The sequence below is a fragment of the Mastacembelus armatus genome, chromosome 10 (assembly GCF_900324485.2).
Source record: "Mastacembelus armatus chromosome 10, fMasArm1.2, whole genome shotgun sequence".
Taxonomy (NCBI): domain Eukaryota; kingdom Metazoa; phylum Chordata; class Actinopteri; order Synbranchiformes; family Mastacembelidae; genus Mastacembelus; species Mastacembelus armatus.
In genome coordinates this window covers 7,242,934-7,267,537 of record NC_046642.1, presented here as the reverse complement: position 1 = coordinate 7,267,537, position 24,604 = coordinate 7,242,934, and the positions used below count along the sequence as shown (strand labels likewise).

Here is a 24,604-nt window from a genome sequence, read left to right as displayed (position 1 = left end):
CAGGACCCTGAAGTGAACTGCAACACAGGCGGTGTAATAAAACACAGCAGGAATAATCTTCCATGGCCATTGTTCTTAAAAAATTGAGTTTGTAATAAAATCTTACATTTTGCATTGCTGCTTTGGGCATGTTGGATCTCCATCTAATTTATTATATGAATCATATTAAGTCTTTATTAGTAGTAATTTTAAGCAAATACATGATTTCTCCAATGGGATTATTACACAATTCTAATTGAAACATGTCTGCCTGGGTCTGTAAACATGTCTGAAAGAGGTTCTCCTCAGGTAAACTTAAGCTTGTTAGCTCATTAGTGAGGCAGCTCCTTTCTCAGCAATGCTCCCATTACTAATCCCCTATCAGACGGAGTTAAGGATAAGGAACTCAGAGGACAGAAGAGTCAAGGGCTGAATTTGGAGCCAGCAGAAGGCATGAAACTGAATGTTTGCTCAGAGAGGAGCACCAAGCACAAGTCAAATGTATAGGAGGGTATGACATGCACACACCTAAACTCAAATAAATCAAGGTAATCAATTGAATACAATCATGATCCCTAAACAATGGCCTATCTGGATTTGGAAACATCAATTTTTGGAAAAACAATTTTGCAACTGCAGCAAATATTTTTTTTTTCATTATGATGGAAGCTGAATCTTTCGATTCTACAAATATGTTCAGAATAATGGTGTCATTTCCATCCATCAGCATCTTCCAAAGATCCCCATTCACTAATAGAAAATATAATACCTCTGATTGCAATGGCAATACATGAGAGGCACAAACTGGGGTTCAATAATGTATTGACTGCTGAAGGATTTAGGTCTGCACTGAATAATTAAACCCAAGGAGAACTTCACGTGATCCATTTTTTATGTATGAAAGAGTCTGACCACATCAGCATGAAAAAAGACGAGTCATTAAAGCCTCGGGAACCACTGAGATCAGGAGCAATCCTCGTTCTTGTGTTTTTCGGCGGATGATGTCATTCTCTGGCTGCCACCCAGAGAAACGCAGCTCAGCTCTCTATGCTGTCATAGCCCTGTACAATGCTGCTTGAACATGATTAGACAAGGCAGCACTGTAAAGAGGCTAAAAGCGTAGAGCAGGGTGACCATCTCTAAGGACTGAGACCTGGTTTGTTCTAGATGCTCCTGCACCTGGGACTGGAAAAGCAAAATCAATCTTTTTGGAAAAAACACGATTAACTTGATCATTAACATACACACACACACACACACACACACACAATAACAAAGGTTAATGATCAGTGGCTGCATGGGCGATGGGAGCTGATTACTGTGCTTTACAAAATCTCGTTTCTTTAATTCAATTCCACAGAGAAGAATGATGGGATTTGGGGTGAGAGCCCACAGGCTTGTGGTGAAGGAGGGGAGGTTACATGAAAATCTGAGACCCTAACTGTGCAGGTCTACTGCGCCCCCATCTGTAAGCTGCTGGAGTCAGAGAAATTGTAGAGGAAAAAAACAGGATGCATCGAAAAATAATAGACAAACTGTTATTTTTTTAAAGCCCCGTGTTAAATCTGCTAATTAATAGAAGAGATCGCAACGATGTGTTTGCAAAAGAAGGTGGAAGGACTAAAGATGTTGTGTGGTGATCTCCAGACGTGACAGGCGCGTCTCGACGCGTGTTTCTCCAATAATGAGCCAAACCAGCCTGAGGATCAGGTTCTTTTCTTTAACCAACGAGCACAAGCGACCTTTTCTTTCTCTGAGGGGGAGACATGAAGAGAAACGAGATGGGCAGTGGCACAACTGACTTGGGAATGGCATGACGAGACATGACACTGATATGCGCGCAACACTCAGAATGTTAAGACAACATTTAATCGTCAAAAACCTGCTGTGGAGTTTGTCCGCATTGTCTCCGCTCCCCGGGCTCGGCGAGAAATGATTTCAGTCTGGTGGTCTAGCGTGGTCCGGCCGCGATGCTGTGCGTAATGTTTTGAATGGTCGGTCAATGCGCAGACTGGTTGGAAATGACTGTTTTTATTGACGTCAGCGTACTGAGTAGTGCCCCCCCTCTCTGTCATTCCTACAACTGCACCATCTAATGGACTTCGGTTTACATTCCACTCAATCTGAACTGAGCTTTGAACTGTCCCTGATGTGGTCCACTGCATGAAGGTCTACAAGGGACAGCGGTGTTATAATCTGGATTAGAAGCCTGGAGCTTCTATTATGAGGTTGTCTCATAAAAAAAGTGGAAAAAAACATGAAATCCAACTACATGACAGAAAAGGCAGAGCAAAATAATTTAATAAATTATGTCAAATTTATTCCAACTCTTTTAACAGTGGCAGCATTATAATCAAAGGTAAACACACTATCAACACCTTCAAAAATAAACCCACCCTGCCAACAAAGATGAAATGACTCCGGTACACCTCCTGGAGCAGATTCAGTTATCAGACAGTTGTGCCAAATGCTGCAGCTGTCTATATGTGCTGCCAGTAGATGCAGGAAAAAAATAAAAGGTTGCTGTATGTTTTATAAAAAAATGCTCAGCACAAACATTAAGTGTTAAATAATTTGCTGGATATTTTAGTACACATTCTGTATTGTACATCCCCAATCATTAAAACAATGATATTTTTAAGTTGACAGCTGTTTATGGAGCCTGTTTGATACAGGGTACTGGTGCTTTGTTTTTCTTATTTGGAGCAAAACAATCACTCATTTCTTGATCAAAGTGATTAAACCTCAAATATGAAAAACAAGGTTTGGAGTGCAGATCTGGTAATTTTTCCTTGTAATGATACTTTACCAGAGATACTTGTAGTATAAGCTGGTGCTCAACTCTATCATAGAAATCAGATGAACAAAAAAAAATAAATAAATAAAAAAAAAATTTTAGTTTGCATATAATATAGCAATAAAATGTCACAATTTCTATCTTAGAATCTATATTGTGCCACTTCTTACTTTGCTCTTACTTTGAACACTTATAAAGAAAAAGAAAATCTTCCAATTAAATCATTCTGGGTGGCTTATGTAGTTCTCAGGTTTCCTTAGTACTAATATAGTCAACACTAGCACTGTGGTTAGCATTAAAGTAAAGTACAGGTGTAGTAAATTACATTGGTCCAGACTGAGATTTTGTATTTGAAATAGACCTGATTTCTACCAAATTTAGACACATTCATGGTGGAATGTGAGTTCAAGCAAGCACCAGAAGTCTGAACTGTTATATCTGTGAACTACAACACAGACTGATGTTTCTCCTAAAATTCAAGGAGACTTGCGACAGTCTTTAGTCTATAGCCAGAAACACTCACACTTGAATGTGAATGTGTGTCCCTGGCAGGTTTTATTTCTCTGTATCACTAACTGAAGTCAAAGAAACACAAGGAAAACTTGATCACTGTCCGAACATCATCCTGGTATATGGTTCTGGACTATTCGACAGTAAGACCTGATGACTAGTGCTGAGACAGGTTTGTTTTTTTTTTACGGTGGACAGAACAGGAGACAGACTGCAGAGGTGGACTCGGCCCTCCTTTCAGCTTTTCTTGTAGGTTCTTCTTGATTTAGCAGGACGTTCTCTCAGCAGACACTGGTTAACTATTATAGTATCTCCAAATCTACATGACGAACCTCTGGGTTACGTTGCTACAAAGGAGCAAAATAAAGTTAGATACAAATGCATTGTTAATAAAATGCCTTTTCCATACAGATACTTTCCAATAAACAAATACAAGAACACCATCCTACACAGCAAGATAGTGAGCTATCAGTACCTTCAGTTCTTTCTCCAGTCGGTCCACCTCAGCCCCCAGAGTATCAATGATGTTTTCCCCATGCTTTAGCATGAAGTTCTCCAGCTCCTCAGGGGTCTTCACCTGCTGAATGTCCTGTGGGGAGAGGAAAGGAAACACTTTTCAGTTTTTTCTGTTCTTTGGCCTATAACTCGTACCTGTGGTGATGACAAAAAAAAAGTATTACACAAAGTATTATTGTGTAATATAAAGTATTATTCCATGTGTCTGTCCCTTTAAATATGTTCATCAATTTACTGTAAACATTTACAAATGAATATTTACTGCCTTTCACATGTAATAGTATGAAGAAGTGAACAGTTCAAACTTTCAGTAAGGTAGCACCAATAATAAAGAAAAAAGAAAACTTTTTTTAGAAAAAAAAAAAAGTCATGTAAATTTGACATATATAAAACTTACATTGAGGATTTGGTCAATGTCTTGTTTCTCCAGGTATGACCGTGTCACCACTCGGCCATCAAAATCAACTTCAGCCTTGAAGCGCACTTTGCTCAGTCCCATATCAGTGGCCTTCACGTCGTGGATGGCCCTGTCCATAATAAAATAAAGCAGCAGCAGGAAATTTCAAGATCAGGAAGAGAGAAAAACTACCCAACTTTACTCTAGGTGGAGAGCAAAACATGACTACATGACACTTCTGTGGTGGCTTTATTTCTCTGTAACTGGTTCCTCTTTCATGTTCCTTTCTGTTTGTTCAGTTTACTTTCCAACAAAGAATGTTAGCAGTCATGTGGCCCAAGTACATGTACTTGGTCAGATGAGGACTTACTCAGTGGTGGGTCTGTCTGTACATTTACTGACCTTACAGCTGGGTCGTTTTCCAAGAACTCTGTAAGTTTCTGTACACGTTCGGCCTGTATGGATCGTCCCAACAGGGCCTCAGTGTTGGTGTAGATGAGGAAGGCTGAGACGGCTCCCAGCAACGTGCCCACGCCAAGAGAGCCCAAACTGTCATAGTATGGATTACCTGGGACAACACAGAGGGCGGTGGAAGTAAAAAATAAAAAAGTAAAACTTTAGAAATATGTATCATTCTCAACATTCAAATTAAAGACCAAATTAGAAAAACACAAAGATTGAGGTTGATGAAGCACATCAATTGAAGAATAATAAACTACAGTACAGAAAGAGAATTGCATGAGCTGAAAACTGAGGAACACAATATGAAATATGTCTCTCTGTCTACCTGTGAGTGAGGTGAGCCCCATGCAGCCAGCAGCCAAGATGACTCCTAACACAGCAGCAGTGTCCTCCAGCAGCACGACATTAGTACTGGGGTCTCGACTCTGCATTACTGCACACATGAAACAACGCAAAACCTTTTACACCTGAATCACCCAAATAACCACAAAGAAACATTAAGCACACACAGTATATTTAAAATAAAAATAAGGAAATAAAAGAGAAAATGAAAACTATTTTAAAACAATACAATGCATTTTATTTTGTCACCTTTTCCCACACAGGGTTAAGTAGAGCTGTTGAGGGCCAGTTGTGGAGAATTACCATCCAATTTAAAAGACTCCAGACATCTCAGACAAAACATACACTGCTGGGAGTTCTTGTGAGTCACGCTGGTATTACTTTAATAGGATAACTAATAATAACTAATAACTTGTTATCTATTAGACTACCCAAGCACTTATTTCACCATATGTCACGGAGCTGCCAGGTGCTGGGGTGGTGACATCTAAAATGTACTTGGTGTTTTGATTCAAAAATGCATTTTTAACACCACTTTAAATTAAACAGCTGACAACAGGAATACAGGAAATTACAGGCTCACTGTAACATTGTCATCTGCTAATTTAACACTGTAATGACTTGCAACAGGCAACTCGACAAGTCAGTTTATCAGTATGACAAGAATTCACTTGCAATGTGTATCCACATCACACATGGTTGAGATTTATCCTCATAACATTTAGACTGGTCTAGAAATGATTCCCTATTTTCCATTACAACGTAAAACATAAACTTGGCCTGCATGCTACCGTTCTGTACACTCAGCATGAAATAAAGAATGTCTGTGTCTTTGTGTAAGTAAGGAATTTTCTTTCATTTTACTTAAACTAAACAAAACCAGGAGCCATTTCTGGGTGTAATGTTTAAAGTGTAATGCCTTCATACAGCAGTGCAGATGGGGCTTTGGGAAACATTTCTCTTTACTAGGCCATCTTGCAGTGAAAAGTCAGTCATAAAACACTGTTGTAGGTGATTTCAGAAAATTCAGTTCAATCAGAATTGAATTTCTTCCCATTTATCTCAAGGGTTTCCACCTGCAGTAGTTTACGTAAATAAAGACTTTTGCTGTACATACCATATTCATAAAAAGAAAGTCCATGCTGGTGAGCACTCTTCTTTATCTCATTGATGGCTACAAGTAAGGTGGCTGAGAAAAGAAAGGAGAGTTTAAGTACAAACTGTCCAACTGACAGTCATAGACATCAAAGACTCATTAGTTTGTTATTATAACCCACCTCCTTCAGACACCAGGGAACCTGCCAAAATACAATAAGCCTGCAACACAGAAACATTTTAATTAATTATAATTGTCCTTCATATACCTTGAACTGCATAGAACAGTCAGTCCAGACACCCACCCATAACAATGATTCAATTGGCTCTGGGTGCAGCAATCCCATGATGCCATGGTACCAAGAGAGACCCGCTCCCATCATAAAAATGCCAACCCCACTGATGAGAGAGGCAATATAGCGCATGTTGGAGAATCCATACCTGGAAAATACAAAAGTGCTGTATTAGACCACTGTTATTTTGTTAACACACTTATACACTAAACACATAATGTTTACACTTGGCAAACAAAAGTTGTGGACATCTGTTAAAAAGTAACAAAATATTTCTATTCAAAAATGACTAGAAGCTATCACTATGGTCTGTGGCTCTTTACCGATAAATTGACTGTGATTAATTTTGCTAAGGTATTAATGTAGCCATAGTGTTTTGAGCTCTATCCAGCTTCCTCTCATCTGCTTCTAAACAGTAAAGTGTGGTGCTCACGGGTGTATAGCATCTGGGTTGCGAACAGACTGGCTGATTCCCAGGGCTAGAAGAGCCTGGTTGCACGTGTCGGCTAAGGAGTGGATGGCCTCAGAGAACATGCTTGCTGATCCAGTGTAGACCCAAGCCAGGAGCTTGAAGAAGAAATTCAGGCCATTGCTGAGGACAAAGAAAACATAGAGAAAGCACTCATAGGGTAATGAAAGGTCTGCTATCTAAGACATAGTTCATGCAGGTGGCAGCAGTTCTAAGTGAGCTGGTTTACAGATTTATCTGTAGCTTGTACAGGACATCACAACATTTTAGTTAGATGACAATGCAGAAGTTTAGATAACCTTTAGCGGCAAAAGACAAATTTGGACTGAGGCCGAATCTAAAACAATCACTCTTATTTTCCATTTTCAACTTCTCTCATTCTCGTTTAAATTTTTCTGTTTTGATGCATTTGATGCATCTCAGCACTGGTCCTGTAATTAGCACTCTACTGAATACAGTGCATCTTTATGCATACTCACTGAAGGAAATGGTCTTCTGTTCATGTGACTCACGTGATTCACATGTTTTCACGTGAGTCACACTCATAATCTAATAAACAATAGTTAAACACCGTGCCATATAGCTTTCAAAGCAAATTCTCACATATTTTAGATATTTACTAGTCCATATGATTTGGATTTTTGCAATAGCAACTTTAACTTTCCATTTCCCATATACTGTCTTTGACATGCTGTAGGTAGTAACCCTCCTAAGAACAGACCTCCCACTATGTGTGCTACAGATCAGTGAAGTCACTGAGTCTGAGACAGACTTCACAGCAAAACCAAACAGCATGCAGGGAGACTGGCAACAGTATTAAAACTTACATGCAAATAGCGACCATGACCACCTTCCCTGGACCTTGCAGAAATGTTGTCCTCTTGCCTGATCGAGGCTTTATGAAACAAAGACATAGAAAAGTGAAATTCTGATCACCATAAGAAACAAACAAACAAACAAAAAAAAAAACTAAAAACAGAAAAATAGCTCTCATTAAGTGTGGACTTCAGTGTAAACAATATAGAAAAATATTAGGACTTTCTTGTCAAATAGTCAAAATAAAATTTATGCAAGTTTATATCATGAAGCACACTCCAGCAAAACAAGCCAGCCAAGCACAGAATATACCATGATATATGAGAGAAGCGTAGAACAGTACAGCACAGTCAGTGAAATAACATCAGCATTGCACAGTAAAGAGGGGGGACTGCATGACTGACACACATTGTCATAACAGTGACCAGTGACAAAGGTCACACAAACACCACCTGGTGTTATTAGGGCAACGTGTGTATGGGCCTATCCACGGTTCTTTCATTTTCACATAGAAAAGGCAACTTGGAGAATTGATTATATTGTCAAACTAAAGCAGAAGCAAATATCAAAGTGCTCACCTTAGTGTTTCCCCAAAAGTCTTTATATTCTTTCAACAACTGCTGATTCCGAAAAATATCTGTAGGTTGGTGAATAAAACATGCAAATAAAGTGATATGTCAACAGTTCAGTGAACAAAACTTTAATAACCTTGAAAAAAAATGTTACATTATACATTCACAAAAATTTTGACATTTTGGGAAACACACTTATTTTAAAGTATTAAATGGTAGAATTGATATAAAAACTAATAGAAAGAACATGAACAACTGTTATGATCATTTTTTGATGATTTAAGTAATTAAAAACCTACTCTCTTGATACTCTCTCTCCACCTCTTTCCTGAGTTTCCTCTCCCGGGCTAGAGCTTCAGGGCTTCCCCATACATCTAGTGCTCTAAAGTTAAATGAATCAACAAAAGTTAAAATAATATAACAACTGCAAATGGTTATTTTGAGTAATAACTTATTGGGAGACTTGTTCTCTAAAACGTTCTGAGGTGTAAAGCTCAGTGTAACACTAACTTGGCCTCCACATCTGACCGCAAGAACACGGTGAAAGCCTCTGTGTCATCATGGGGGCTGCGTCTTCTGATCTTTCGAAGTTGTTCTAAATCACTGTGAACACGTGAGAAGGGGGAGGAAAAAGATGCAGGAAGACCTGTATTAAATTATGTTAGACAACCCAACTAATCACATCAGCATGTTTACTGATTAACTCAGAGGAATTTGTGTTGGAGCTGCTCACTTAGCATTTAACATCTGCCATTCAGCTAAGTATTAATGTACAGCTTAGAGTTGCTGTATATATTAAATAATTTAATTTGGGGGAACAGGTCCTACCTTGGTTTGAGGCAGAACTCATTCATGGCTCTGACTGCAGTGATAAAGTTGTTCTGAGTGTACTTGGCTCCATATTCCCTTTTTTTCAGGACTGCACGAACTGCACATGAGAACAGATGCAAATTATAATGTGGGCTTTTCATCTGCATTCATTAGTCCCCACTCTTCTGTAAGACATGAAATCACAACTCCATTCTGGAGATCATGCTAAAAATACAAGGTAAATCAAGAAGCAGTAAGGTTTTTTTTTTAAGCTGATTCATGCCAATGACATTCATTACCTTTCACTTGAATTGTCTCAACTTTTGTCAGACCCTGAACTGCTGAACCTATAAGAACACAAAATTCACTTTGAAAGCAAATTCTTCTGAAAATGGTTGAATTTTCCTTTTCGCTGCTTATGTTCAGTGTGTGTAAAGAGAAAATATTATTGTACATAATAAAGTACCAGTCAAAATGCCAAGAAAAAAGAACAGACATAAACATTTTTGCAGTAAACAAAAACGTTTGTCACCTGGTGGTGTTGCAGTGGCTTTTGCAGCACCAGACAAGACTTTTTCTGCAGACGGAGCATCACCTGACGGTGATTTTGGAGGACCATCTTTACTACTGCCAGAGGAAGAGTAGTACTGCACCTTGCCTAGCCCTAAACAGGCAACTCGACAGTCCAGAAGGTTGAACCACAACCTATGGATGCCTCCACTCTTCCAATCTGTGTAACACAATGGGAATGATTTTACTCTGGTTCACCTGCATGGTAAACCTAGACTCGGATTCAAAAGAAACCATAGTAGAGCTGGAACTAATGATAATTATCATCCATCCAGCCATTATCTATACCTGTTCATTTCTATTTTAGGGTCACAGGAATCTGCTGGAGCCTATCCAAGCTCTCTTTGGGTGAAAGGCAGGGATACACCCTGGACAGGTCCATCTAGTCCATCACAGGGTCACATAGAGACAAACAACCTCACACACTCACACTCACTCCTATGGGCAATTTAGAGTCACCAATCAACCTGACATACATGTTTTTGGACTGTGGGAGGAAACCAGAGTACCTGCAAACTCCACATAGAAAGGTCCCTGCTTGGTTTCAAACCAGGAACCTTCTAGCTGTGAGGCACAGCGCTAACCACTAATCCACCTTGCTGCCCTGATAAATGTCATCATGGTTTTAATGAATTGCTTAGTCACTTAGAAACAATGAAGGAGGCCTGTCAAGTTCACAGTGCACATCATACAGCATAATAAACAGTATATCACACAGACCTGACAGAGTAGAAACATCCTAATGTGAAACTGGTATAGTTGCAGCTAACATCTAGTAGCACTAGTACGTTAGGTGTAAGTCTCCTCACCATAGCACAGCTGGGGGAACCTCGGTGATCGACGTGACAAGGACGCCCTGTGCTGCAAAGACAAGCTGCAGAAGACATGCCATGGTCTGTGGGCCAGGCTGGGGAGCATCCTCGCTGTAGCTGTGCTCGGTACCGAGGAGCAGGACCTTGCTATACGGAGTCAGAGGTGCGTTAGCCTGGTTACTCTTATGCTCGCAGTCCGCCAGTTTAGCTAAAGTAACCTAAGTCAGATTAACGCCAAGACATCGCTTCTCAAAATGTGACCGTGTCATTTAGCGGTAACATTAGCTTGGCCACTAAACAACCTCACATATTCCGATCAGCTGACACTTAATTGAAGCGGTTGTCACTGACAATAACCGGGACTGTCAACAAATGCCGGCTAACTCTAAAGCTGCTGTGGATACACAAGCTAATCCAGTTAGCTATGAACTAGCCCCGTAAAACATCGTTAGCCACCGTAAACAACAAGTGCTGTGTGACGTTTTAACTTCGTCAGAAACAGCTGATAACGAGTAGACTTCGATAAGGTTGTTGGAAAGAGTAAATACCTTTCTATAGTGCGGTTTGTTCTGCATAGTCTGTGTTCATTTTGAGAACCTGTGGATGACAACGACGTACGGTGATCTGTAATACGTAGACCGTCCTCTCGCGAGACCAGAATTTGTTTGCGTTAACTCAAATCATATCGCGAGATTGTTTTCAAAACGCTGCACTAACAAGGTCATTTAAGTTTTTGTCTGCCTTTTTGAAAACCGACAGCATCACTGTTATATATAGTTCACAAAAAAACTTATTAAAAAATGTATTAAAATACCTGGTGGTGGAAGATAATTTGTCCACCATTCATCTATCTATCATAGGGAGGGGCATACAATTAATATGAACTTACTAATATCTTCTTAGGTAGTTTGATCTTCTTTCTGAGGTCTTTTGTACCAAACAGGGAAGATTCCACCAACTTCTGCTGTCAAAATGAGTACAAAGTTGCCTCAAACGCAGTGTGTTATCACACATTTCAACTTGACAAATGTTATGTCCAGTGGGTAGGAGCAGGAATATGGATCACTGTCTGTTCAAACATTAGAAATGCTTCATTTACTGCCAACCCCATGTCAGTCGTAAATACAGACACTTACGAAAAAAACCTGCAGGTTTATTAAGTTCTTAAAATAGCACAGTAGATTTGTGGCAGGAAATAGGTGACTTAAGGAGCATCAGTGTTTGCAATATTATTCTGACAAATGACTGACAAACACATACACTAGGAGAGAGGCCTTTTGATTTCCCATGCAAATACTTGACAACAATGTCTGCAGATTCATCACTTCCATTTCACAATCATTAAAATGGAATCCAGAATATTCAATCAGTTATCACGACCCACAGAACAGTTTAATAAGACCATAACCCAATCTTAGCTGATTAGATAAAAATTTAAAACACTGTGCACAGATATGGTCATTAAATGAGAGAAAATGGAAGTATATAGGTAGTTTTAGAAACCAAGTCGTCAAGCTGATGTGAGATTAGCACGGACTAATGACTCTGTCCTGGTATGCTTGTCTGAGTTGCTGATTATATAGGGAAAAAGTTTGTATTTTAACGCATTGTGACAAGCTCCTCAGATGAGGTGGGGTGAATGGCAATAGTCTTGTCAAAGTCAGCTTTGGTAGCACCCATTATGATGGCCACAGAGAAGCCCTGCAGCATCTCATCGCAGCCCAGGCCCTGCATGTGCAGGCCCACCACCTGGGAGAAAAAGACAGTTCAATATTTAAAGTCACTGCAGTTGTTAACGTGCACAAGATTAAAAAGTAAACACATTGTCAAACACATGAAGATTTAAGGTTAGCCAGTAATGGCCCTGAAGACACTTTAACCACCCTCATCACAGTTTTCTGGATTGGGCTTGTTAAATAAAAGTTAATGTTAATTTCGCTAAACCTCCCCCATTTACTTGTATTCTATTAACCTGACTTCTTACATTTCCCAGAACAGCTTTCAGGAACCTTTGGAGGCTGGATGCAAACAACGACTGCAGCCGTGGATTTTATAATTTGTAAAGGTGGAAGAAATAATTGTGGTTAATAGAAGAAGAGATATTCCTGGCTAAGAGACATGCATGCTCTGATGCAATTTGTGAGTGAAGGGCATTCTGGACTTTGGAAGCTCTTCTTCTGCAGTTTCAGTGATAGATTTCTTTTTGCACAAGAGCTGATTCCAGTATTGGTGCCAAATAATGAGTTTAGATTAAATTCTTTGCAAATCTAACATTTAGTAGTGACTCCTTATTTCAAACTCAGACCATTCTTATTTATGTCTCTCTGTTTAGGAATAATAACCAGTACACTAAAAAAACAAAATATGCTTTAAATGTCCAGACAATGTTCCATATTTTGACAGTATTAGGATTGTTTTCAGAAGATTATTGTTCAGGTACTACAAATAAATCTTCAGGCTTTCAGGTCTTTATTATCACAGCTTAGCACATAATTAATATTATTAATAATTGACAAATCTGTCAGAAATGAATGTACTGTTTCTGATTTGTAAGGGTCTGATATTGATCTCTTACATTAAGTAGCTGCTATCTGGAGACTCCTACCTTCTCCTCCTTGCCCACACACACCAACTTCATGAGGCACTGAGTCTTTCTACTTGTGATGGCGTGATACATTGGAGTGAAGGAAGTCTTGTAGATTTTCACATTCTCCTTCCCTCTAGTTTTAATGGCCTCCTCTGTCATAAATATGAACAAATGTCAGGCATATGGATTCTTGTTTTACTGATAAAATCTGGGAATATTTCTGTCTTTCTAGTAGCTTTTATCCAGAGTAAATTACTGTCAGTGTAGATTGACAGTGTGAATGTAAATTACTGTGTGAATGGAAACTGCTAACTTTTAAGAGCATTACCCAAATATTCGGTAATATGTGTTGTATTTCTGAAAAGTTTAACTGGGCACCACTCACCTTCTGTGAGGCCCACTGTGCCTATAGGTGGGTGGCTGAACACCACAGTGGGAATAGTGGAATAGTCCAACTTGGAATCCTTCTTGTCCTCAAACAGCCTGTGTGCCAACTTTCTGCCTGCAGCAATAGCAACTGTAACATACACAAAAAACATCAGAGTCTAACTCTGAATGACAGTCATGACTACATATTCATGCCAAACTAGAAAAACAATTAGAAAGTTGTATCATAGTTGCAGTATTTTACAATGTGATGGGTGCCTTGCTCTAAGCATATCTTATTTGGTGTAAACTGTACCTGCACTAATTATGTACAATAGTACATAATTAGTAGTAGTTGTCACAAAGAGCTGGTTTCCTGTAATTGGCCCAAGTATGTTCTCAATAAAAAACTAAAATTTAATTAAAAGTTTGATTGGGTAAGGACACAGACTGGGTTTTCTGGCAAATTTGCTGTTGTGTTCTTGAGTCCACAGTGCTTAAATGTGATTTTTTAAAATTTCCTTCTTCAAATACACATACTAGCCTAACTATAATGTAAAAATCACTATAGTTTTTATATTTATAAAATAATTAGGTCAATGATACTTCCTACCTGGTGTGAGAAGAGCTCTGCCACAAACATCCCCTACAGCATAGATACCAGGTCGACTGGTGTTCTGAAACTCATCCACAATGATATGGCCACTTTCGTCTGTATCCACACCCTGCAAATAGACAGAAAATTTGTTATATAGATAGATATAAATAACAGTAACAGCCTTTTCATTCATGCTTCTTTTAATGTGATATTAAGTGGTTAAAAAGTGCTGAACTGGCTGACTGCCCCTTTGACCCACCTTTAATTTACTTATTAACACTGAATACGCATTTCACGTTCCAACATGCTTTATCACTCATCAGCTCTAACACACTATAAAACAAAGACTGCTGTGCTACAGCTGTCTAGTTTTGTCTCCAGAATATCCCGCATCACTGTCTTGAGACCCCATGGCTGCTTTTTTTGGGTGCTTTTTACAAGGTTATTCAATTATGAATCATTCAAAAACAATAAATTACTGTGTGCAGTTATTCTAAACATCTGTCTTCTGCAAAAGCTAAAATAAGGAAAGCATTTGCAAGAGATGAAGACCTTTTTCATACTGATATGCACTGTTCAAATTAAGAAGGACAATTATGTAGTCAGGTTTAAAACAAATGAATTCAGTCAGTGAGTCATGACAAGCTGTAGTCTCCGTCTGTACATCATTTATTAATGGCCACTGTATGTGTTGCTGTTTAAATTATGCTGTCAAGAACATTTGCTTATTTTCCATTGAGTTTCAATGCTGCACGTTGTTCTAATTCACTGTAGATATTTAATTGAGATGCTTCATGAGAAACAGACTGTTACCATTGCACCAATGTTCAGCCCAGATGTGTTTGGCTGCCTGCCGATGGCCCAGAGCAGACAGTCCACCTCCTGGATGGTGCTGATCTTCTCCTCATTCTTCTTCTCTGGGTCCTTGGTAACAATCATCACCTCCAGACCCCTGTCTGTTTTACACACAGACTTCACCTGAGAGTTCTTCCACAAATCTACACCAGAGCTTTGTATTTCTTTGGTGCAGTTTGTGCTTATGAAACTGTCAAAGTTCCTCAAAACCTACAGAGACAAGTAAAACATTTATTTCCATTACTACATGCCTGTACATTTAAAAATCATCTAAAATGTACTTTGTACTGTGAGTTCATGTGTTTCTTACTCCTGTCTGTCGAATAATGAGGGATGTTTTGGACCCTAGGGTAGAAAGGATCCCTGCCATTTCCACAGCGATATAACCAGCACCCACAATTACACTGCGCCTGTTGGCAAAGCAACACTTTAATTAAAGACTAATTATCCTAATGGTATCCTATAAACACCACAGAGATTATATGACAAGCTCACTTTGGCAGGGTTTCAAGTTCAAAAAAGCCATCACTGGTAATACCAAGACTTGCCCCTGAAAGGATCAACAGACACAATATTTTACATAATTTAATAAAAGCAGTTTTCAAACAAATTGCTCAGTTGCAACAGACACTCATGCAAAAATGATTACCTTTTTGAAGTGAAATCTAGGAATGATACTTCTTACCTGGAACTTCAGCATCACTCAAAACAGAAGGATGCCCTCCAGTGGCAATGAGGATGTGAGGCGCTGAGTACTTTTTTCCATTGACCTCCACTGTAGGCTCAGGATCATTCATGAACCTGGCATGACCTTGAATAGTTTGGATTTTAGCCTGTAGGGAGCAGACGTCATGTTACTCGCAAATATCATCTCCATTGACTGTTCGACATCTGAAAATAACAAATGATATATGTCGAATTGTTTTCTGCAGTAAAGATGTTTAAGAGATAACAAACATGTTCAAATAAGAGTAATTTAAATTACCTTGTCAAGATTGTTGCGATAAATGCGATTTAGGTGACTAACATAAGCATCCCTTTTAGCCTTAAGAGTTCTGCAAACACAAACACAGAAAACATAAGTCTCTGGTTGGTCCATATTTAGTTAAGGCTTGGCCCTTGAATGTGTTCAGCAGTCCAACGAGATGCAGACAAATACATTCCTTAAACTGGAAGGACGAAAGAACTCTATCCTAAATTTAATAAAATGTATTGTAATGAATGCCCCAAAGAAGAGACTGATGTCAGCATTCAACATGTAAGTGCACAACCCATGAGCCGGTATCAGGTATACTGTGGCTACAGCAGGCTCACATGTCTTATGCAGGGCCTGCCCAAACTTAAGAATGAGTTTTCATTTTCAGTTTTCCTCAGCAGGATCTCTTGCCTGCCTTAGGCATTGAAGTTTTCCATTCATAAAATCTGCAGTATTTAAACAGAACAGATGCTGCAACAAATGGAATGTACAGAATTACAAAAACACTTTACAATACCATACAATGCTACACAATAACACACACTACAGCTACAAAAACATGCTAAATAGATTTTAAATAACACCTATTTGTCTATACTAAAGCTGAATAGAGGCTGGTATTGGCTATGGCTGTGTTATTAAATTGCAACATATGGTATTGAGTGAAATTGTTTCTACCTCCTGCACTATATTTTAATAATAAATATCTTTTTTTTGTATTCTACACACACAATCTGCACATATGTAGACATTTGGATACATATTTACACAAACCCATACTGGCAGACCTTAAATATCTGCCCAGCCCAGTTGAATGCTAGTGTTTCTATTCCCTGACTAATGTTTCCTAATGTTCAGACAGTTGCTCCTTCTAGACACTTATCTTTAACAAGCACCTTGACGGTATTGTGTTGTTCGCAAAGATACAGAAGTGGGCTAAAATGAAGCAACAAAACACACAACAGACTGGGAAGTTGTGCTATGAAATGGATACAGCTTCATTCCAGGAACAACTATGCTGGGTTTCAAAAGAACTCATTGTTATTGCACAAAAAAGTGAAAAAAAGACACCAACAGATACTGAAACTTACTCCCAACTGAAACGAACATTGCCAACATCAAAGCCATAATCACTGTGATCATGGAGATACTCAGCATGAACTGCTGCGTTCCACATAACCTGTGAGGAAAATGAAAATTCACTGAACTTATATCTGCTGACTGTGATGCATATTAAATTAAAATCGGAGCCAAAACTGGCCTAATACAACAACACCAAAAAAAAAAAGAAGAAGAATTTCATACCTTTTTAGGGACACAGCCAACATTGACCTGAAAAACATAGAAACACATCAGTGTAATTTGAACTTGGCCTCCAAGCGCATGATAAATTATAAATAAATGAACACCAGAACAATCCGAACGTTATTTGCACAGCACATTGAATTATGTCTTATAGTACTAAATGATTATTTAAAAGGCAAACTCCAACTCCGAGTCAACACATCTATGTTTTCACATTAATATGTGAACACATGCAAAACAAGATATAAACTGTTGAACACTAAACTGTGTCTGAAAAACGTCAATAATTCATTCAGTTTTGCTTTTGATCACAGTGTCATTAAATTACAACAACAAAATGTGATCATATGACTGTGATACTACACCACATGTCACATATTTATTGTCAGACAAAAAGACAACTAACCTATTTTGCAAATAAAAATATGTGACATTGGTTGGATTACAAATTTGCTAAATTCCTTCTAGGTGATTTGATCAAAATATTTTGAGCATTTTCCCCATTTATCACCTGAACCTGACAGAGACATTTTTATTAGCTGTTAGATTAACTGAAATGCGAATGTAAGTGGGTGGACACAATAATATGAACACCTAAAAACATTGCATATTGTGGGCCTAATGCACTCCAATGTATTAGCTCAGCAATAGTAAAAACTAAACCTGTGCATCTTCCTCATTTTGCAGCTTTTGTGGACAAACAAACCAAACAAACTTGCACCTCAAAAGTTATTTTCTGATTTGTCTAATTAAATTCAATCAACGAACAGGTGGAATGGTTTTAAATCTCACACACACACACACACACACACACACACAAGAAAGAAAATCCACAAAGATCCGGAGGTTTCGCAATGAACCTGGCAAATACCGTATGACTGAAAGCTGTAGGTGTCAATAAAGTCAATGTAGTTGTGATGGATAGTGCGTGCGTGTGCGCGTGCGTGTTGTTTTTACTCACGCAGGTACCTCCGAGTTTGTGACTCTCGATCACGGCGGCAGATGCGCCGAGCTCCGCCGCCCTCCGAGCTCCGGCCAGACCCCCGGACCCGCCGCCGATCACCAGAAAGTCGAAGCGGGTCGTGTCTGTCGCGGTCGGGTGTGAAGCCATGCTGCGGCGGGTAACTCCGTGCCTGCAAAAAAACGAGAAAAGCTGCTTTCTGCGGATAAACCAGCGGGGGACTTGCATGTGTGTTATCAGGATTAATTTAGCCATAACCAGGAAGTTGGCACGCATATGTGCCGAGCAAACGGGGAATGGGAGGGTCAAGTTAGAGCCACTGCTGTGTCATTATGAATTGACACAATGGTAAATCCCAGAAACACTTTTCACAATAGTCCCGCTAATGCTCACATGGACTACAGTATGAGGGTCACACAAATACATCATAATTAAAACAGAAGCATGGAAAGTAATCATAAATAACTAATCGTAATCATTAATCAATAATAATAATCATAAATCTTTATCGTAACAACATGTAAACAGCAAATATTGGGCCCGGTATCTTTTATAAACAAACCTTGACGCAGTAGGAAGCTGTCTGCAGATTCTTATGAACTGCATGCTTTTTATTTGCATAAACTCTGTGTGTTTCTCTGTGGTGTCTCTCAGCCAGCCTGCGGTTTCATTCCATCACAACAAACGCTAAAGCTTTAAATTACATCTAGCGTCACTGGGTGAGCTTATTCCAGTACAGTCCCATTAATACAAAGGATGAAACAGGCCCCGGTTTGCCACTAAAACAACGAGTTTAAAATCAGCAGTGTTATGGTAGAAGTGGTCATCTAGTTGAGGGTGTGGGTAACGTAGATGCCCAATAAGGATTTTCCGTGTTTTCTGTAGCAGATTTAGAGTCTAGCGTACACAAACGCAACAAAACCAAAAAGTCTGCGTTCCATTGTTTCAAGAATAGCACTTACGAACTGTGCGCAAGCTGTCAAGAAAAACAACGTAAAGGCTCAGACTTCCGTCATGACTTTCAAAATTAGGCTTCATTCTCATTGCAACCTGCACCGTGACACGAATTCGTTTCATAAATATGCACAAGTGAACCCGAGCATATAATATAAGGATATTTTAAAAGTAAATGAAAAGGATCATACTTATGAGTATTATAATTTTTAATCGATGCTCTTATTTTGAAGGCGAGAGCATCTGTTTACCGGAATTGTTTTCGCTAGCTACAGATGGCTAACGGGATGCTAAAGGAAACGGTTGGCATCGCTGACAACCGTTACTATCCCGTTTACAGAAGGGGCTCTCACATTTTACTCTTTTGGAAAATATACAACAGCTCAGGCGCTTTTCGACGGCACTGCAGTCAGGTATGTGTGAGGGCTTCGACTGTTGTCACACTAAACATAAACAGGTAAATTGCGGGCCGTCTGCTCTGCGAGCCCCCAGTTATGTCCAGGGCCTTTGCTTGTGTACAGCCAATCTGGGAAAATGTAAACATGACTACATTCAATTTAATTACCGCCGTGTGTGTGTGTGTGTGTATACGTGTGTTATGGTTTGCTTACTGGGAGATCAACGCCTATAGGCGCTAAAAAAATGCTGCATGAGCTGTGTGTAGGGGGGAGGGGCTTTATGGCCTTGTTTTAATGTCAGCACTGTGCCCTGCAAGGTTCATTCACTGACTTTACTGTCTGTTCGTCTCTGCACAGGGGAAGACACCTCACTAGTCACTTCACAGATTCATCAGCTTCACCTGCCTGACGTGTAAAAACACTGGGCATCAGCTGGGGATGGATGTGTACTTCACTGAGTAACTGCAGACTTGGAATTTGTGGGACCCTGCGTCCAGATGACCAGTAGACCTCATTGCTCAACATGAAGCCTGTTAGCTATCAAGCCATGCTGTCATCTGCGAATGGGGGATATCCAAACTTAGCCCCGGATTGTGGATTAAACACTTCAGATGTGACTATTTGCGAAAAGGGTGGATTTGGTTCTGCAGACTCTGCTGTGTTAAAGAAGCCGATGGTCGACAACACAGGCACAAGATTTTACTGTTTTTACTGTAACAATGTGTCTTTCAGTGAGGCAGCGTTAAATGCACATCTGAAGCAACACACTGCAAAGTATCCATTTAAATGCCCTCACTGTGGGCAGGGCTATATGAGGAGGCTGTGCCTTGTGAAGCACATTGATCGTTTGCACAGTAAAAGCATCAGTCAAGAACCTTCCAAGTTTGACATGACAAAAAGTCCACATGTCCCTGTCTCCAGTGCCTTACCAAGTGTGCCCAATGCTGTTCCATCATCCCTTCGACCCACTGTTCGGGTAACAGTACCAGGCCTGAGTGTGCCCACAGACAGACTGGATGAAGATATACAGAGAAGGATAACACTGGGCACAAATCTATCAAATTCCACTAATGGAAATGCAGAAATTTTTTCCCCTTTGAATGGACACATTCAGCACAAAAGGGCTCTTACTGTTTCTCTTCCAGAGGAAGTAACAATCCCTGCTGGCTGCTTGGTTGAACTTGTTGAAGTGAAAACTGTTAATGGGACAAAGGAGCTAAAGCTGAGGCTCGTCTCTAAACAAGAAAATGAGCCTGTGATGAAAGACTCAAGCACCACGGTGTCACAGAACAGTGCACAGGGAAAGCCATTATCTTCCACATTAAATCATCCAAACACAGTGACGTCTGTAAGTAGGGTCATGTGCACAGTTGACAGGAAACAGTGTGAAACAAAGGCAGAGAAACTGGAGTGTCTGGCAGTTGAACCAGTCGCTGTTTCCAAAAATCTCCCAAATCAGGTAAACAAAGAAAGGGGTGGATTCAAAAGAACGTCACAAGAAATAATCAACTTGGACTGTAACACACCAATTCCAAGCAAGGTTCCCAAAAGTATCCTCAAACCTGTATTAGAAGGAAATAGTGGGATCAGAGTTGCACACACAGAATCTGTAAACCTTACTGCAACTCCACTCGCTATTTCCTCCAGAGTTGCCAACAGGTTGACTGCCAGCCTGCATCCAGACAACAAGGGAGCAAGTGTTTTTCAGACAGATGAGAGAAAGAATTTAAAATCCATAAGCATACCACCCCGGGCAGCAAGTGTCACAAAATGTATTCCTCAAGATGTGTCAGTGGCTGTAAAGGTGGAACCTGGAGAACTCAATGTCAGGACCAGTGCTGCTTCAGAAATAATGAAAGACACAGTGGGTTTGAACCAGCATACTCTGAAATCAGCTTCTCCTCTCTTGAGTGTTCCTATAGCTGCAGGTACCCAAGTGAAACCTCCAGCAATTGTAGTCTGTAAAGATAATGCTACTGCTAAACCAACCTTCCCAGTGCACAAGAGTCTAAATGGGCCCTCATCAGTCAATGCACCTGTGCTTTCTAACCTCACAAATTCTAAGATCTCAACTTGGACCCAGGAAGTCCGATCCAGTGAGAGAGCAGGAGAAGGAGACGTTCCAGAGCCAGAGAGTTTTCCAGTCATCTCCTCTGTGTTTTCATTAAGTCAACAACCAGAGGAGGTCCAAGGCTCCATTCAGCCACTGGTAATGGCTCTGCGTGGCATAGTGATGGATAAAAGTTCTAACTGTAGACGTCCAGATCACACAAAGATCACAAGCAGCACAGCGCAGGTGAAGGGGGCGCCAACATCGGGATACTCTGCTCAGCTGGCCGCAAAAACTACATCCATCATTCACAGCCCTTTACTGACAGAGCGGACCAGTGAATCTATAAAAGTAGAGGAGCATGATAAGGGTGTCCAGCACTCCTCTGCCCACAGCCATGTTGATATCAAGGAGGAAAGAACTTGTGGTACATCAACAGACAGTAATAAACGCAGTCACACTCCTGCTTCGGAGTCATCAACAGATGTGGGATCTGTTTCCAGAAATGTAGATACATCTGTGGCTACAGATCAGCAAGTGGCAAAAAGTGAGCATGACATCTCCTCCAAGTTCCTCACTGTCTCTCTGAAAAGGGTACAAGTAGGTGTGTGGAAAAGAAGCAAGAAAGGACTTAAACTCAGAATATCCAGATGTAAGACTCAGGTACCTATGGGCAGTGTCACAGATTGTACAGTTATTTACCCATTGCCGCTGAAGGTGGACCAACTAGTGAAGCGACCAGGCCCAAATCAGCCTGTAGTAGTACTCAATCACCCAAAGCCCAGGATCTTTGCCCAGGGAGCGAAAGCGGACAGTGTTGCTGACGAAGGAACCTCTGAGGTGGTTCCAAAGTGCCAAATCTTAAAAATGAGGCTGAGCAAAGTGATGGGGCAGAAATATGAGGTGATAGGGTGCACTGTTAGAGTCTTTCAATGACTTTATCAAACAATGTATCAAACGACACAAGTGTACATTTTGAAGAAATAGCTAGTATTACAATGGGAAGATTAAAAAACTGACAAAAAAATATTAAGGTACATATTTTTTTTGGGAGCATGACATTTTAAAAAAAAAAAAAAAAAAGGTACATCAGAGTATCACCAGACACTATATTGTAGGTTTTTGGTTTATGTAAGCAGGGGAAGTGCAATGCTGTTTGACTGCTGTGGGTCTTGGGATGTGGACAATGCTCTGGTAGATTGCAGTCAGTAATACACAGATGTTATGTGCTGTTTCAGAAGATTGAGAAACCAGTAGATCTGTTTTTGTGCTTTCATGCATGTTGTTTTGTTTTTTTAAAGATAAATTCTGTGTTTATATTTTTGTTTGCATAAATAACATTTCCTGGTTAATCTGGCCCTTGGACGAATGCCACCTCCATCTATAAGCTATACCCACTTGTCCTTGAGGGTTGTATTGGAGGGTGACGAAAGCTAATTTCAGCTGACCTTGGGCGAGAAGCAGGTTACACCCTGGACCAGTCACCAGTTTATCACAGGGCTAATACACAGGCAGACCATTGTTTTTGTGAAGATGTTTATGTAGTTTCGTGTGAATACACGAAAAATAAGTATTAATTCCCATTTGACAGTCCAAGGAAAAAAAAAGACAAAAGTCCCTTTTACAGCTGTCTTCTATCATAATACATCTGGCTATAGAGCACACCTGTAAAATGTTTTGCTTCTCTGGCCGTGTCCCTATTTCTTCATTTGTTATGATGTAGTGTGTAGACACGTCCCGCATCCCAAAAAGTCACTGCTTTCAGTGCTGATAATCTTACAGCTGCTTTCACAAGGTCTGTCCAATTTCAAAGGCTTCTTCAAAGTTAGCCTGATGAAAAGCAGCTTTCTTAGAGATCCCAGCCAGTGTATGTAGTGCAACACTCAATCTCTTTGTGTACATGGTGTGTTGATTAGTTTTGCAGTTGTGCATTCAGGCTCATGTGTAGGATATTATTATCTGACCATGTTGTATTTTTCAGGTGGTCATCAGTCACTTGAGAATTTGTCAATTAAACTGGATTGTCAAATGAAAAAGCTGCTGTAAGGTGTGTATATAATGGAAACTAGACACAAACACCATGGTTTTTGTTTGGCTACAGTATGAATTGCTGGTTGTTGCAGAGAAATTGAGGTTTGCCATCATGTTGTATGATCTGAAATGTCACACTTGTTTTTTGGTTTAAAAATGCCAGTTTTTGCCACTCTTCTTGATAAATAATTATATTTTTAACTTTACCAGTTGATCAAGTGCACCTGAATACCCTGTTCTGGTGTCTGAGGTTAAAACTACAAACTAATGTTTGAGTATCTTGAATATTAGCCCATATTATACATGGAGAGGGAAGTAAAGCTTGTTCATGGCCCTTTATTAGTTTAAACTCTACAGCAAAAGTTAAGGCTTTTTAAATAAAACATTGTGCATTTATATTTTATTCCAGTTTCTTGTTGGGTTTTAGGATTGCTATTTCTATTGTTTTTACCACATTATGCATACTGTATATTTCCATTGAATTAATTAATCCCATTTAGCAGTTAACCTATTTGGACTGTCCTGAAACAAGTGTTATTTTTTTTTTTATATCTTTAAATTCTTGGAACTTCACTTCTTGTGTCACACAGTTTAATTTTCACTCAATGTTTTAATTTCCATCTCTGGCCACAAATCAGACAAAGGTGTGATCTATAGAGTGATAGAAAATAGTGTAACCCACACTGGTAAAAAGCAATGTACCTGTATTTTTTTTTTCTTCTCTAAAATTTTATAGCCATGTAAATATTTAGTGACTGTACTATTTCTTGGCCCTTAAAACTTGTATATGGTTTTTTTTTTTTTTTCCAGAAGGACACAAGCAGTCTTCTGTCCTGTTACTTTGCGGATCTGTTTCTCTTCTTACGGCAGCATTATAACACCTATGTGTTTATGTTTATAATATAATCATGATGTATGCGGTACTAGACCTATAATTCAATTTATAGGTTTTGTCTGTTCACACTTTTCAATGTGTTTATACCTTTTGGTCACCCACAGATTATATTCTGTAGATAGCTGTGAATATGAAATGTGATGACTGGTCTTCACACTCTGTAGGGAATGATTGTCATTCTCGAGCCT

At 39.6% G+C, this 24,604-nt stretch overlaps 3 protein-coding genes across 6 annotated transcripts; 1 reads left to right on the top strand and 2 right to left on the bottom strand.

Annotated features, from left to right (window-relative positions):
- Nucleotides 1–2,274: 2,274 nt before the first annotated feature.
- Nucleotides 2,275–11,071, bottom strand: slc30a9 (solute carrier family 30 member 9). 2 transcript variants are annotated; one of them, XM_026331097.1, is made up of 18 exons: nucleotides 10,989–11,071; nucleotides 10,438–10,587; nucleotides 9,591–9,788; nucleotides 9,358–9,405; nucleotides 9,077–9,176; nucleotides 8,759–8,851; nucleotides 8,548–8,630; nucleotides 8,255–8,313; nucleotides 7,688–7,755; nucleotides 6,825–6,983; nucleotides 6,404–6,539; nucleotides 6,281–6,320; nucleotides 6,121–6,192; nucleotides 4,987–5,094; nucleotides 4,602–4,767; nucleotides 4,200–4,329; nucleotides 3,762–3,875; nucleotides 2,275–3,633 (listed from the first exon to the last, which is right to left on the bottom strand). In XM_026331097.1, the coding sequence occupies exons 2-18, from the start codon at nucleotides 10,544–10,546 to the stop codon at nucleotides 3,589–3,591; spliced, it is 1,728 nt and encodes a 575-aa protein (XP_026186882.1). In that variant the 5' UTR covers nucleotides 10,547–10,587; nucleotides 10,989–11,071; the 3' UTR covers nucleotides 2,275–3,588. The 2 variants fall into 2 exon arrangements, with proteins under 2 accessions (XP_026186882.1, XP_026186883.1); XM_026331098.1 differs by lacking the exon at nucleotides 10,989–11,071 and having other exon boundaries at nucleotides 10,438–10,971.
- Nucleotides 11,072–11,572: 501 nt separating this feature from the next.
- On the bottom strand, nucleotides 11,573–18,928 carry gsr (glutathione reductase). Of its 3 annotated transcripts, none has more exons than XM_026330827.1 (13): nucleotides 18,651–18,928; nucleotides 18,089–18,260; nucleotides 17,128–17,154; nucleotides 16,914–17,002; nucleotides 15,832–15,901; nucleotides 15,532–15,679; nucleotides 15,342–15,396; nucleotides 15,157–15,256; nucleotides 14,805–15,056; nucleotides 14,007–14,118; nucleotides 13,413–13,544; nucleotides 13,046–13,179; nucleotides 11,573–12,189 (listed from the first exon to the last, which is right to left on the bottom strand). In XM_026330827.1, exons 1-13 carry the CDS (start codon nucleotides 18,707–18,709, stop codon nucleotides 12,040–12,042), a joined length of 1,500 nt encoding a protein of 499 aa, XP_026186612.1. In that variant the 5' UTR covers nucleotides 18,710–18,928; the 3' UTR covers nucleotides 11,573–12,039. The 3 variants fall into 3 exon arrangements, with proteins under 3 accessions (XP_026186612.1, XP_026186613.1, XP_026186611.1); XM_026330828.1 differs by having other exon boundaries at nucleotides 18,097–18,260; nucleotides 18,651–18,924; XM_026330826.2 differs by lacking the exon at nucleotides 18,651–18,928 and having other exon boundaries at nucleotides 18,089–18,382.
- Nucleotides 18,929–19,320: 392 nt separating this feature from the next.
- On the top strand, nucleotides 19,321–23,051 carry znf518b (zinc finger protein 518B). Its single transcript, XM_026331035.1, has 2 exons — nucleotides 19,321–19,455; nucleotides 19,798–23,051. Exon 2 carries the CDS (start codon nucleotides 19,964–19,966, stop codon nucleotides 22,424–22,426), a length of 2,463 nt encoding a protein of 820 aa, XP_026186820.1. The 5' UTR covers nucleotides 19,321–19,455; nucleotides 19,798–19,963; the 3' UTR covers nucleotides 22,427–23,051.
- Nucleotides 23,052–24,604: the final 1,553 nt, after the last annotated feature.

Excerpts from the sequence above, each read along its gene's own strand:
- slc30a9 (XM_026331097.1), bottom strand. The coding sequence starts at position 10,546 with ATGCTCCCCAGCCTGGCCCACAGACCATGGCATGTCTTCTGCAGCTTG. Across the intron at positions 9,406-9,590 it reads AGCCACTGCAACACCACCAG|GTTCAGCAGTTCAGGGTCTG; the intron begins GTGACAAACGTT and ends GTGTTCTTATAG. Across the intron at positions 6,984-7,687 it reads GTCATGGTCGCTATTTGCAT|CAATGGCCTGAATTTCTTCT; the intron begins GTAAGTTTTAAT and ends CTTTGTCCTCAG.
- gsr (XM_026330826.2), bottom strand. The coding sequence starts at position 18,364 with ATGCGTGCCAACTTCCTGGTTATGGCTAAATTAATCCTGATAACACAC. Across the intron at positions 17,003-17,127 it reads TTGGCTGTGTCCCTAAAAAG|GTTATGTGGAACGCAGCAGT; the intron begins GTATGAAATTCT and ends TTTTCCTCACAG. Across the intron at positions 13,545-14,006 it reads CAGAGCTCTTCTCACACCAG|TTGCTATTGCTGCAGGCAGA; the intron begins GTAGGAAGTATC and ends TGTATGTTACAG.
- znf518b (XM_026331035.1), top strand. The coding sequence starts at position 19,964 with ATGAAGCCTGTTAGCTATCAAGCCATGCTGTCATCTGCGAATGGGGGA.